Here is a 14618-nt window from a genome sequence, read left to right as displayed (position 1 = left end):
GGAAATAACTTAGGCCAAAAGAAAATGACATGTCATCTTTATAGTGCTGAATGCAAACAAATAAAAGAAAACCCTGTTAGCCCAGAATTCTATAACCAGTGGAAAAATATGATTTTGCTCATATGTGGAAACAAAGCAAACAAGCAAAGGGAGGATAAAAGGGGGGGGCAAACCAAGAAACAGACTCCTTTTTTTAAAAAAAAGATTTTATTTATTTGAGAGAGAGAAAATGAGAGAGAGCAAGAGAGGAGGGAGGGTCAGAGGGAGAAGCAGACTCCCTGTGAGCAGGGACCCCAATGCAGGAACTGGATCTGGGACCCCAGGATCATGATCTGAGCTGAAGAGAGTCGCTTAACCAACTGAGCCACCCAGCCATCCAGAAACCGGCTCTTAACTATAGAGAACAAAGTGATGGTTACCAGAGGGGAGGTGGGGGGGGTGGTGAGTTAAATAGGTGAGGGCAATTAAGGAGTGCATTTGTGATGAGCACAGAGTGATGTATGGAAGTGTTAAGTTACTATATTGTACACCTGAAACTAATATAACACTATATGTTAACTAACCAGAATTAAAAACTGAAGAATTCATATAAAAAAAAATGAAAGTGAAATAGATTTTTTCACAAATACTAAGAGAATTCATGACTAGCAAAACTTAACTCTAAGGAATCTAAAAGAAATTCTATAGGCTTCAAGGAAATAATACCATTTGGAAATGCAGATTACAGAAAGGAGTGGAGAATATCAGAAGAAGTAAATGCAAGGATAATTTTTTAAAAAAACCCACTACTTTCTCCCCTAAATGTCCTAAAACACATATTTCATTTACAGTAAACCAAAATTATTTTATTTATATTAAAGCAAAATTTTAACTTTTTAAAATGTGTTTATGACACACATAGATATAATACACAAAAACAATTATAGCATAAACAACAGGATGTTGGTGGTGAATCGGTCTATATGGTTGCAAGTTTCTTACAATTATTTTAAGTATTACTATATTAACTCTAAGTAGACTTCGGAAAGTTAGGATGTATACTGTAATCCCTAAACCAGCAGCTGGCAAACTACAGCCTGGGGGTCAAATCTGAACCAGCACTTGTTTTTACAGAAAATGTTTCCTGAGTCCTGACCTAGAATAACCACTTGAAAATAATAGTTCAAAGAAGTATAACTAAAAAGCCATTATCTAAATTAAAATGTAGTGCTCAATGCCAGAAGAAGACATTGAACAACAGCAGCACCACTACAAGGGAAGAACAATCATAAAGTGGTTGATCAAAGTACAACCAAATTGATAGTTACATTAAATGGATACAGAGCAAACACTAACTAAAAGGTAGAGATTTTCAGAATGAATAAAAAAAGAAAGGCCCAATTATAAGACACTCACTTTAAATACCAAAACGCGGACAGGTTGCAAGTAAATGAATGGAAAAGATAAGCCATACAAACTGCAAGCATAAGTAGGCTGGAGAGGCTTATTAATCAAATAAAGCCAATTTCAAAAACAAACAGTATTATCAGGAATGAAAAGTATTACCAGAGATATGGAGGAATATTTTGTAAAAATAAAAAGGGTCAGTTCATCAGGAAGACATAATAATCATAAATGTGAACTCTAAAAATGGTGTTTCAAAATATATAAAGCAAAATTCAACAAATTTAAAGAAAGAAACATAGAAAAACAAAATCAGGGGCGCCTGGGTGGCTCAGTGGTTAAGGCCTCTGCCTTCAGCTCGGGTCATGATCCTGGGGTCTTGGGATGGAGCCCTGAGTCCGGCTCTCTGCTCAGCAGGGAGCCTGCTTCCTCCTCTCTCTCTGCCTGCCTCTCTGCCTACTTGTGTTCTCTCTCTGTGTGTCAAAGAAATAAATAAAATGTTTTTGAAAAAAAAAAAAAAGAAAAACAAAGAAAAAATCATAGTGGAGATTTAACACCCCTAACTCATCTGCTGAAAGAATATCTAGATTTCTAAAAAAAATCACTAATAGTTATAGTTTTTATAAGATTTAGTAATCTAAAAAGAGTTACCCAGGTTTTATCACTTTAATAACACCATGGATCATGGCCTTTCCTCTTAAGTCAGATCTACATGTGGATGGAAGGCAAGTATAGGAAACAGAGTTGGCCCATAGACAAATGCAATTTTCCTGGTTACCTTGACAAGCTATGTGTTAGCATTTTTAATTTCATACCTGGCTTTAGAATTATAATTTAGAGATGTCTATTTTATAGACAAGGAAAATACCGTCCAGAGAGCTAACCCATTTAATCAAACTCTATAGCTATTAGGAGCATGTACTGGAGCAAAGGTCAATCAGACCTTCAATATGTCTTTCTATTGTACAGCACTGCCTGGTATTCAACAGTTGCATGAATGACTAGAAATATTGTGGAGGATCAAACAAGTTTTCAGGGCCGTCTCAATTTCTTGGACTGATTGATCCTACCTTCTTTAAAAAAAAGTCTATTTCAGTTCAGTCAAGAAGAAGGGGACAATGTAGGCAGAGGGCCATGTAAACCTCAAAAACTACTATCAACTTAGATTTAATGTATGACCCATGTCATCCACTAAAGTAAATTTACTCAATTTCCTGCCTTAAGCCATGGTTACAAAATGGTTCTAATGTCTTTTATTTGATTGAGGAAGTCAAACATCACATTTTGCATTTATCTAGGCATATCTAATAGGCTGCAAATGAAAGTAAAATTCTTTTTTTAATTTTTTTTTTAAATTTTTTATTAGCATATAATGTATCATTAGCCCCAGGAGTACAGGTCTGTCAATTGCCAGGTTTACATACTTCACAGCACTCACCATAGCACATACCTTCCTGAAAGGTAAAATTCTAAGGAATGTCAACAATATATAAAATGAGTAAGTAATGTTACTTCTCTAGGTTTCCTTTCTCTACAGTAAAGAATGACCATGATGAGCTTCGAATTTTTCTACTCATTGCCACATATTTTAACAGTGCAGCAAAGTGGAAAGAATATACAGAAACACCATTTGCATTGATATAACAGAAACCCAGATGATTAATATCAATACTCAAATAATTTTGGGGGGTAATGACTTCAATGGATAACATTGTTACAGACAAATTCTTTCCCTGGACGTAGTCGTTTTTCTCCTTTAGGTCTCCGGTATTTTAGATTTGACCATTGTCAAATAGAATGCCATTATGGGAAACAACAGGAAGGGGGCAGCAGATTTCAAAGAGGAACAAACAGTGACCTTAGAGACAATTATAATAGCAGAAAAAAACATTTTTCTCTTACCTTTTTCTGACTCTTCAGTTGCTGTCTATTTAAATTATTATTTAATTTTATAACTTTAAATTGCATATATAGATATGTATATGATAAAGCAAGATGTCATTACAAATTATAATTATAAAAATTATGATTCTAAATAAAACCAGAAATACACGAGATGTACAAAAGCTCATACAATTAAACTTATGTGTTCAAAATTTTATATACATGTACTAACATGTGTGTGTGTACATATGCATATGTATATCTTTTTGTGTGTGTGTTTTGTTTTTTTTTCCTAAGTATTTCTCCCCTTCATTAAGGGAGAAATACTTAAAAAAAAAAAAAGAAAAAGACACATATATGCATATCTTTTTTAGCTGACAATCTCCTGGTTGTTTCTGCACTATGACCATAATAAAGAACTTGTTGCCACTCAGGGGAAAAAATTGTATACTTCTGAAAAGATGTTTTGATACCAGGAAAATATCTAGCATTGTATAATATTAAAAATTCTTAGAGCAGTGGCATGGAAAAGCATGGTGACACACACAGACATTCCAAGGGTCCAAAGAACACTCCAACAGAATTAAAATGAAAGTAGGCAAGAAATTCCTTGTTATGTTAGCTTTATTCATATTCCATTATATTTATATAATATCACACCATTTAATTTTAAGATGGATTTTATAGAAAAACTAAGTATACCAGGGTGGAGTGTAACAGTTATCACCATCAGCTTATAAACAGGTAGCACAAGGACCTAAAATGATTAAGCAACTTGCACAAATAACCCGTCCACCTAAAGACTGAAGGAGGAGGAAAAGAACTAGTACTCTTTCAGTCTAATGTACTTTACAACAACAATAGTTGTGCCAGAGAATAAAATGGAAAAAAATTATTCTAGCTTAATTATTCTTTATTACTTACTGGTTTCCCTTGAACTCCTCTCTCTCCAGGGTTTCCAGTCTTACCCTACATAAGGAAGAAAATGTGTGAGTCCCCGAGCTCCTTCACCAAATATTAACCACAAACCAAGAAAAACAGGGAAGAGTTTATCTATTTATCTTTAATGTAAAATATTTTACTACTTACAATAAGACCATAGGGCCCTCTTTTTCCTTGAACTCCTTTTTCACCCTAACAAAGTATCAGTACCAGAGGAGTTAATATGAATGTGAATTATGGTTTTACACATGCTAGCATATGCTCACATACAAGAAAACAGGACATCAGGTATATAACTCAAGATTCAAAAGAAAGTATTTGTGTAAAGTAAAAACTTTATGTATGTTTCATACTTTTATTAAGAGAAAATTCAGAACTATACTTTTGTAAGAAAATACAACAGTTTTAAATCAGGTAGAACACATATGGGCTCAAAAAAAATGTAATGCATATGAAATGAAAAAATCAGTATTTACCTTGGCACCTTGTATACCTTGTTCCCCTAAGAGACCATCTGGTCCTCTTGGTCCCTAGGGATGGAAAAAGTTCTATTGTTAATGTGAAATGTTATTTATTTATTTATTTATTTATTTATTTATTTTTACTGTTATGCATCCTTACAAATGAACACACTGTGTTCTTTTTTTTTTTTTTTAAAGATTTTATCTATTTATTTGACAGAGATCACAAGTAGGCAGAGAGGCAGGCAGAGAGAGAAGAAGGGAAGCAGGCTCCCCAGGGAGCAGAGAACCCGATGTGGGGCTCGATCCCAGGACCCTGGGATCATGACCTGAGCCAAAGGCAGAGGCTTTAACCCACCGAACCACCCAGGTGCCCCACACACTGTGTTCTTCTTGATAAATTCCTTCTGCTTGCTTTTATACCATGACCACAGAAAAGGATACAGCCAGATACATGGATGAACCTATTTGTATGGGATAATCAAGCTTGTGCTTTCAAGATTTACTGCCAAATAATTAATCAGGTGGCCATAAAAACAGCTGATTCAGTTGTTGAGGTGATTATAATATAGGTTTGTTATTAGAATATTTTATTCACCTTATTTATGCAGGGGCCTTTCACAATTTATTCTAAGAACAACTCTACATTAACTTAAAAGTAGCTGGTTTGTTTGTCCAATAGTCTTCTCAAGTTTTATATTTTTGGAATGGCACTCTTCTCTTTATTAGAGAATGAGTGCTGACTGTATTGTACCTGTTAGGCCCCTGCTTGACAACACTTACTGAAAGGTGGCCAGCACACAGAAAAGGGACAGAAAATAATGCTGGGAATCTTCATGTAAATGTAAAACTTCTCAGCTAAGTTGCTATCAATATTTAGTCATCAGCTGTGAAGAACTGCTAGTTGTAGAAGTTACTCTCTAATAAAATGATGGTATATGTCTCCATGCCTAAAGAATAACTCTCCTTGGGGGCACCTGGGTGGCTCAGTGGGTTAAAGCCTCTGCCTTCGGCTCGGGTCATCATCTCAGGGTCCTGGGATCGAGCCCCACATCGGGCTCTTTGCTCAGCGGGGAGCCTGCCTCCCCCTCTCTCTCTGTCTCTCTGCCTACTTGTGATCTCTCTCTATCAAATAAATAAATAAAATCTTCAAAAAAAAAGAATAACTATCCTTGGAAGATCTTAAAGACCCTCAATTCTACAACACTGACAACACTACAATGTCTACTATGGAAAAGGTACTGCATTAAGTGTTATGGGGATACACAGTTGTAAGCAAGTTTCTCCTTCTTGAAGCTTAAAGAATGGTAGGGTGAATTATACAAATAATGATGATAGGTTGAGACAAGGTATTTTTTAAAGATTTTATTTATTTATTTGGCAGACAGAGATCACAAGGAGGCAGAGAGGCAGGCAGAGACAGAGGAGGAAGCAGGTTCCCTGCCGAGCAGATGTCTGATGCGGGGCTCGATTCCAGGACCCTGGGATCATGACCTGAGCTGAAGGCAGAGGCTTTAACCCACAGAGCCACCCAGGTGCCCCAAGACAAGGCATTTTCAGGGCTGAAAGGATTCAAAGGAGGAAGAGAACTTTCACACGTCTGTATAAGGAATAAAGGTATCATTTTGACAGTTGGAGATCATGCTCTAAAAGGAACTCTGAACAGAGGGATAGGATGAGAAAAGGGTACAGAGGCAGGAAAGAAGATATCCAAGAAAGAAAAAAGTAGTTTGTTTAGCTGGTTTATTGACTACAAGTAGTATTTCTCAATATTTCTAAGTATTTTCTATACTAAGAAATAATTGTGGAAAGCCTGGGACTTAAAAGGTCAAAGACTGGAGTTTATATTTAAATCAATAGGTAATGAGAAGGAACTGAAGACTTCTTTTTTTCTTTAAGATTTTATTTGTTTGAGAGAGAGAGCGCGTGCCTGTGCACTCAAGCAGTGGGGAGGAGCAGAGGGAAAGGGAGAGGTAGACTCCCCACTGAGCATGGAGCCAGACTCAGGGATCTGGGGCCTCTCATGACCTGAGTGGAAGGCAGATGCTTAACCAACTGAGTCACCCAGGTGCCCCAAGAAGGCATTGAAGATTTCTATACAGAATAGTGATACAAATTTCTCAGTACAACAGGCTCCTTCTCTTTTCTCCCACCTGAGGTCAGCTTGGTTTAGCTTTGTATTCTTAAAAAACTGCTTACTGTAATAGGATTCTCTTCCTGGGTAATCTTAGGGTACTGCACTCCCTGATCCTCTTAGGCACATTCAGGGCATTAGAGAGAAGGTTCACATTCCATGAGATCTGTAGCTCTACTGGTCGTACTAAAGTTAAAGCCATAGCTCTAGCCCTTTAATCTCAGTTTGTATTGAAGGTACTCCACGACCTGGCCCTACCTTCTTTCCCTATTTTCCCATAAAAGACTATAAAGCTGAGTTTCAGTCTTATTGTGTAGAACGCTGACTGTCAAGTTGAGGCCAGGCATTGTTTCAGGCACAGAAGATACAGTAGGGAGAAGAGACACATCCCTGAACTCATAAGCAATCAAATAAATACCTAAAACTATAAAATGACAGTGAGTAGCCAAATGTAATGAAGTAAATAAAGGAGCTTAAGGGACTAGAGAGAATTCAAGATGGGGAGCCCTATTTTAGACAGGGTAGTCTGAGAAGCCTCTCTAAAATGGCATATGGGCAAGATCATTCTGACAGAAGAAACAGAATCTACAAAGGTCCTGAGGTGGGCACATGCTTGGAATGATTAACAGTAAGTAACTGAAGAAGAAAACAGGAACAATTCTTAAAGGATGACTTTGAAGTTTTAAGTGCAAAGATCCCTCAGGACCTCATTCTAAACATAATCTTCACCTTAAAAATTCAGCAGCCTATATTGATTCTCTTTCTCTGTCACCTCCTAAGCCCATTCTCCTCTTTCTGCCCTGTAAGAAAACACTTTACAAAATTTTTTGGAGTTATAACAGAAGGTGGCTGAAGGACTGTGAAAAGGAATGAGTGTTGTCCAGTGACAGATGGCGGCTACTCTTGTGATGAACATAGTATAACCTACGAAGTTGTTAAACCACTATGTTGTACACCTGAAACTAATGTAACATTGTGTGTCAACTATACTCTAATTTTTAAAAAAAGGGGAATAGGTGATCAACATTCTTAAACACGGCAGAAAACAAGTGAGATCTAGACTGAAAATGTGTCCACTGGGAATTAGGCACTTAACCCTTTTCCAACCTGAAATCTCTATCTTTCTTGGATATTTTATGATAATAATTAGTAGAGTGATGACAGCATTAATAGCAAACAAACTGGAAGTGTAGGTTTGCTTGGGTGGAGAGGGAGAATGAAGTGAACACAATGAATGTGATTCTGGACAATCAACCACAATGAGGCAGATATCTCCAAGGCTAGTGCTAGAGAGTGCAGTCATTCTGTCTAAGTTTATTTATTTTTTTAATTTTTAAATTTCTTTTAGATCTATTTATTTATTGGACAGAGAGAGAGAGAGAGAGATAGAGGGAGAAAGAGCACAAACGGGATGCTGTAGGCAGAGGTAGAGAGAGAAGCAGGCTCCCCGCTGAACCCAGAGCCTGATGCAGGGCTGGATCCCAGAACCCTGGGATCATGACCTGAGCCAAAGGGAGACGCTTAACTGACTGAGCCACCCAGGTGCCCACACTCTGTCTAGGTTTAAATCGTAGCATCGAGAGGCGCCTGGGTGGCTCAGTGGGTTAAAGCCTCTGCCTTCAGTTCAGGTCATGATCCCAGGGTCCTGGGATTGAGGCCCGAATTGGGCTCCTTGCTCAGCGGGGAGCCTGCTTCCGCCTCTCTCTGCCTACTTGTCATCTCTCTCTGTCAAATAAATAAATAAAATCTTAAAAAAAAAAAGATTGTTCGGTCTAAAGATGGCAAGTCTCTTTTCTTATAAAAAATCAGATTAAGTGGCTTCCCGGATATATACATAGAAAAGACTGCACCTAGGTCAGGAGGAAGATCTCAAAATCAACTGCCAGTTTCTGCTTCAGAATATAGATCACCTAATGTCAAGGCTGAACTAGTGCAAACTCTGCTTTTTTCTGCTTTTTTAATATGAAGAAATGGAAGCCTGCAGATATAAGCTGCCTGATTCATATGATGTCTAAAGTATAAAGACTTTAAATAGTTATGCTCTATTAAGTTTATATTTTTTCAAATGTTAGAAAGAAGAAAATGTTAATCCTGTTAACAAGTGAATTTAGATTGAAAAGAGGACCTGAAGATTAGAAGACATAAAATGAATGTGAAACATTTATAATTAAAGGTTGATTGGCATTATAACGGAAAGGAGCTCCCTCCTTTGTTCTAAGTATAGCAATTGCATTAATTAAAGGCGATAAAACCTAAGGTTGCTGGTTAAGAGGTTAAGGCTGAAAGCACTCTAAGGAAGCTTAATGCTCTCTATGTTTCAGTTAAGGCTAAACAAGCTCTAAGAGAGACCAACAGCATTAAAACAGGCATCTAATTGGGCAGAAAGTTATTTTTTTAATATCTGCTTTAAAATATCTGATTATCAGGGCACCTGGGTAGCTTAGTCACTTAAGTCTCTGATTCTTGATTTCGGCTCAGGTCATGATCTCAGGGTTGTTAGATTGAGATCTGTGTTGGCTTCCACGCTGGGCGTGCAGCCTGGTTCAGATTCTCTTTCCTTCTCCTTCGGTCCTTCCCCCAACTCATGCACATGTGAACTCAATGAATAAAATAAAAATTAAATATCCAATTATCTACAAAGCTCTTGGAGAATGTAAGCTAGCTAAATAAAAAACCTGATCTTTTCCTTATCATCTGTAAGAAAAGTTAAAGTTTGCTATGATAAGTGACTATTAGTAGGTTCTAAAAACTGGAACAAAGTCTGGTAACTCAACTATATAAATTAAGCATGTTTCATAAAATAACAAGCACTTGAATTATAGGTAATAATCTTAAAGAATTAACAAAATTCCTGAACAGTCACATAATCCTAGAAGTATCAGATGATAAGAGACAAACCCACTACTGTATATAAATGTTACAATTTTAAAAAAATTATCATTAACTAACACACTAATATAACCTGAATACTAGCTTATGTAGGAGGCTTTTATAAAAATACAAGTCCATCTCTATAATGCTTGTAATCAGTTTTAAAGAGCTGAAGCATCTATGAATGAAGATTCATATTCACAGAACAAATGTCCTTCTAACTTGGATTCAGCATGTTTCTATTTCCTTTTAATCACATCCATCTTTGCTTGACCCTTCTGTTAATTTTAAATTACTCAGATGCCTAACTAATTATGTCTAGCAGTCTGTTCTGGCTCTTGCTTGATATAGCTGGGACAAAAAGTTCCCTTAGACAAAAACTATTATCTGTGATTTTGTGGGGAAAAAATCATTTCATTCTATTCTTGTTATAAACTTTTTCAGGAGAGGAACCACACAAAAAGCTCTTCTCTGATACTTGGTGTGCTCCAGGTGGTACTCGTATTGAATCTAAATGCAATGGCTGGTTTCCCAATACGGTATGCATTTCCTCAAAGAAGCCACAATTTAGAATTTTTATGGTCATATCCAGTTTCCGTCTTGCATTGAAAAATCTTAAAACATTTCTAATAGTTATTTCAATCTTTTTTTCCTCATTTAAATATTAAGTAGCATAGAATAAAAAATTACTCAGTTGTATGCCTCTATACCCTCCTTCCCGAGAAAGGGTACAAAATCTGAAGTTGTCTAATGATCAAAGGCACAATCCATGGGCAAGAAAAGAGATGTTAACTTGGCTCAGCGGGCCATCTCTCCTGTCGGGCAGCTGGAGACAGGACACAGAAGCACATACTGGAGGGACACCAAAGGATGAGTTACCGAGCCCCAGTGAGTTAAATGTGCACATGAGGGACAGCAACTAAAGTTGTGCTGATTCCTAGTGACCCCAAAATGCTAAGCCACCATCTTACTGGTATTGCAGTAGAGAATCTGCTAGCCTATATTGTTTAGTGGCATATTAAATTGTGTTACTACGCTTAAATGACTGTTCTTCAGCCAAGCTTGGCAGGTAAAAAAAAAAAAAAAAAAAAAGCTTAGAGTACGTAGGATAAATAATAATACTTTAAATTCATGCCAAATCTCCCACCTAGGAATCTCAAACCATAGGAATAATACTTTCAGCCAATCCTGCTCTTTTTCAGCTATATAAGAAGTAGGGTTATACAACCTTTACAAAGCAGGTGATATTTTTTAATATTAATTTGAAATTAATATTCAATATATTAATTTGTTTAAGTTGTTTCCTGAAATGGCAGACTTTGTTGTTTGCCTGAGCTTTTTTTGTCCTCTGGAAAAGTACCAATGTTGTACGATATTTCAAAAGCCACTGGGCTGTAACTAATTGAATAGTAAAATCCATGTGGTCCAGATCTGAAAGATCATTACCCTTGAATCCTCCATGGTATGAGGAGAATGCTTGACAAATTACAAGAAACCAGTAAATTTTAGACAGTTGAATGACAGACGGATGGGCACACAGACCCCTAGGAGCATGTCCTGTTATTGATGATGTTCACATGGCCATGTGATAACAATGTAAGTCACAGGCAAAACAGTAATAAGCACTAGTTCCATAACGATAATTCTTGGTGTGATCTCCAGGTCAATGTGCATAGGGCATAGCTTCCTCTCCAGTGTACTGTGACACAATTGTGTGCCATGAAGGGTTTACAGATGTGCTGGGAAGATCAACCCGCTCAGCCTTTGGGATGAGCGGGAAGAGTTGGAGCACAGAAACTTCTAGGCAGATACCTTTCCATTTATCTCTGTGGGTTAGACATATAGTCTTTTTTTTTTTTTTTTGATTGAAAAACACTGGGAAAGATGGATCTAGCATATTGATATAACTTCCTACTGGAGAACAGATTGATAAGAAGATAGTAGAAACAGGAAGACATTATGTGACATCTGGGATGGAACTTTCTAATAATAAATTCTTAAATATTCTGGTCTTCAGTTCTTTTGTATTCTCAATGTTCAGAAATTGCCTGAAATATTCTCCTGCAAAGGAAGTGTTTTTGTACTAAACGAAGCCTTTATTTCTAAATAAGATTTCTTTGTTTAGAAAGTACTGAATGAACTTTAGGTAACTGTGAAAAGCCATTTTGGGAGAGAATCAGTAAAATGTATTTGGAGGATAAGAGGAAAACAGACCACTAAAAAGATAACAGTTGAGGACAAAGTGGCAAATCAGAAAAGGATAACAATCTATTTGACTAATGAATGGGTAAAGAAGATGTGGTGTGTATATACAATGGAATATTACTCAGCCATAAAAAAGAATGAAATATTGCTATTTGCAACAATGTAGATGGAACTAGAGCATATTATGCCAAGTGAAATTAGTCAGAGAAAGACAAATACCATATGATCTCACCTCCAAGTGGAATTTAAGAAACAAAACAGATGAACATAGGGGAAGGGAAGGAAAAATAAAAGAAGATAAAAACAGAGAAGGAGGCAAACCACAAGAGACTCTTAACTATAGAGAACAAACAGGTTGCTGGAGGGGAAGGTGGTGGAGGGATGGGTTAACTGGGTGATGGGCATTAAGGAGGGCACTTGATGGAAAGAACACTGGATGTTATATATAATTGATGAAACACTAAATTTTACTCCTAAAACTAATATTACACTTTGTTAGTGTTATTTAACAAACTTGAATTTAAAGAACATCTTGGAAGAAAAAAAAGGGGTGGGGGTAGAAAAGGATAACAATTACCCAGGGATCATGAGGAGTTTAGAAAACCATAGAGCCAATGAACTTTCTGTATGACTTAGGAGAAAACACAAATGGTTCAGGAGAGTTCTTGCTTAGGTACATGGCTTCTATAATACCTCAGTTACTTAATTAATAGTTAAAAGGCAAAACATAGCAAAAAGTATTTCCACTTTTTTCCAACTGTCATAAAACTGGTTGAAAGTTGGATAAACACATTGGAGTTGATGAAGTACTGAATGCTGGCAAGGTACAGACCACTAAATGACAGTGTGGGTACAGATCATCTACTGTCTTTTTATATTATTATATTAAATTTCACTTGGGCTAAAATAGAAATGACCATCAGGATTATTCGTAGATTGTAAATCTATAACCCAGTGAGGAAAAGAGTTTTTCAGAAAAGAAATAATAATAAAGACAAATTTGCTCTCTTTCATCAATCTTCACTTAAAACACAGGACATGAAACTAAAGTTATTATTTCAAACTGGGCATTCTTAACACTTCTCTCCCATTTGCCAACTGGAAAATGAAGTTTTTGTTTTGTTTTTAACTTTTGTTAGTTGGACACCATGTTCTTAGAATTTTCTAAATGTTTTTTTAACTAGTCCTAAAAATCAAAGTAAAGTCAAGGGAGAAAGGAGAATTCTTACAACCCACATATTCAGATTTATCAAGGAAAAAAAAATGAAAAACCTCCTTCGTATTCTGTATGGTGTCAAATAAGCACAGGACTGGGAGAGAGACACACTAAGTAAGATTTGAATGCTGGTTTTGTCATTTCTCTCTGTGTGCCTATAGGCCGTATAGTTAAACTCTCTGAGTTCTGTTTTCCTCAGCTATAATATCTGAGATGATACATCTTCTTCGGGTAGTTCTAAGTATTAAGTAAGGTAACAGATGTAAAGTTGCCTGACATGTAATGGACATGCAGTAAACTGTGGCTTTTATTTCTTCAAAGGAAAAAAAAAGATTTAATGTTTAAAAAACTCAAAGATTGAAAGATTCCTAATTTAATTCTTATACATAATCACCAAACAATGATGATTATATCACATCTGCTTTATAATTAATTAACAGTCATCCTGCATTTGTCTTCATTCCATTTCCTATTGCTCTTATTTTGTCATGATGTTACTATTCCTTGCTCTGTAAGTCTCTTGGGAGTAGAAAAACAGTTTATTTAAACATCTTCACACTTACAATTCTCCCAAAGAATGGAACTGGAAATGAGAATGTGAAAGAAGAGTTCTATATGAATTAGTAAAATTTGTAAAACATAAAATGGAAAAGTATGGTTTTGTGTGTACAAATGATAACAAGTCACACTTTAATTAATGCAGGTAGTTAGTTCATCTAATATAACGAAAAGAAGGAAAAAGCCAACAATATATAAGCACAATCTAGAAGACATAGAGCTATTTTTATCGAGCACATTACTATTTATGAAGTTTTTTTTTTTTAATTTAGGTTAATGTATTAGATTACTTCTTGCATTAGATAACTTACTCTTTGTCCTTTAGGACCTTGACTCCCAGGTGGTCCTCTTGTCCCCACATGACCCTACTCATTAAAAATTTAAAAATCAGTTACAGAAGTCACAGAAATGTTAGCAAAATAGAACTATGACCTTATTTTATGACATGTAATTCTCCTTGGGAATTCTTAAAATAAAATTGATTAATCTCCTTTAAAATTTGCTTTATTTATGAAATAAATGCCATACTTTCCTCCCCCATTATTCCTATTCTTCCCTTACCCCGTATTCCAGCTAATTTTCAGGAGGACCCAACCCATGGAGTGACAGTGAAAAGAGAAAAATAAATAGCCATTTAGCCAGTCTGACTAGTTTAATGAGCTTGGTCCATCAAAAAAGCAATGGCTGTTGCTGCAAGATTTCTTTCTCATTATTCTAGACATTAATGATAATTACATCACATAAGAATAGAGTTTTTTTCCTGCTACAATGAAAATGTCACAAATTACACCAATTATGTCACAAATAGATGTAATGAAGATTAAGTTGTCTACTTATTACTAAGTCAATTACAATGAATTTTTTATACTTATAGTTTTTCATAAAGACTTAATTAGAAAATAAAATTTACTTATTTATATGACATTAGGTAGATAAAAACAGTGAACTTTTACAGGATTGTAGA

The 14618-nt window shown here is 35.9% G+C and overlaps 1 protein-coding gene across 1 annotated transcript in view; it reads right to left on the bottom strand.

The window, feature by feature from the left end:
• The window catches only part of COL24A1 (collagen type XXIV alpha 1 chain), a 395306-nt gene that overhangs the window by 160037 nt on the left and 220651 nt on the right, over window positions 1-14618 (bottom strand). Inside the window, exons 29-32 of the mRNA XM_045980771.1 lie at window positions 13966-14019; window positions 4686-4739; window positions 4357-4401; window positions 4192-4236 (exon numbers count right to left, since the gene is read on the bottom strand). Of these exons, the coding sequence (XP_045836727.1) occupies window positions 4192-4236; window positions 4357-4401; window positions 4686-4739; window positions 13966-14019 (198 nt within the window). The remainder of the gene's footprint in view (window positions 1-4191; window positions 4237-4356; window positions 4402-4685; window positions 4740-13965; window positions 14020-14618) is intronic.

This window comes from Meles meles, chromosome 1 (assembly GCF_922984935.1).
Source record: "Meles meles chromosome 1, mMelMel3.1 paternal haplotype, whole genome shotgun sequence".
NCBI classification, from domain to species: domain Eukaryota; kingdom Metazoa; phylum Chordata; class Mammalia; order Carnivora; family Mustelidae; genus Meles; species Meles meles.
This window is presented reverse-complemented; position numbering and strand designations above follow the sequence as displayed.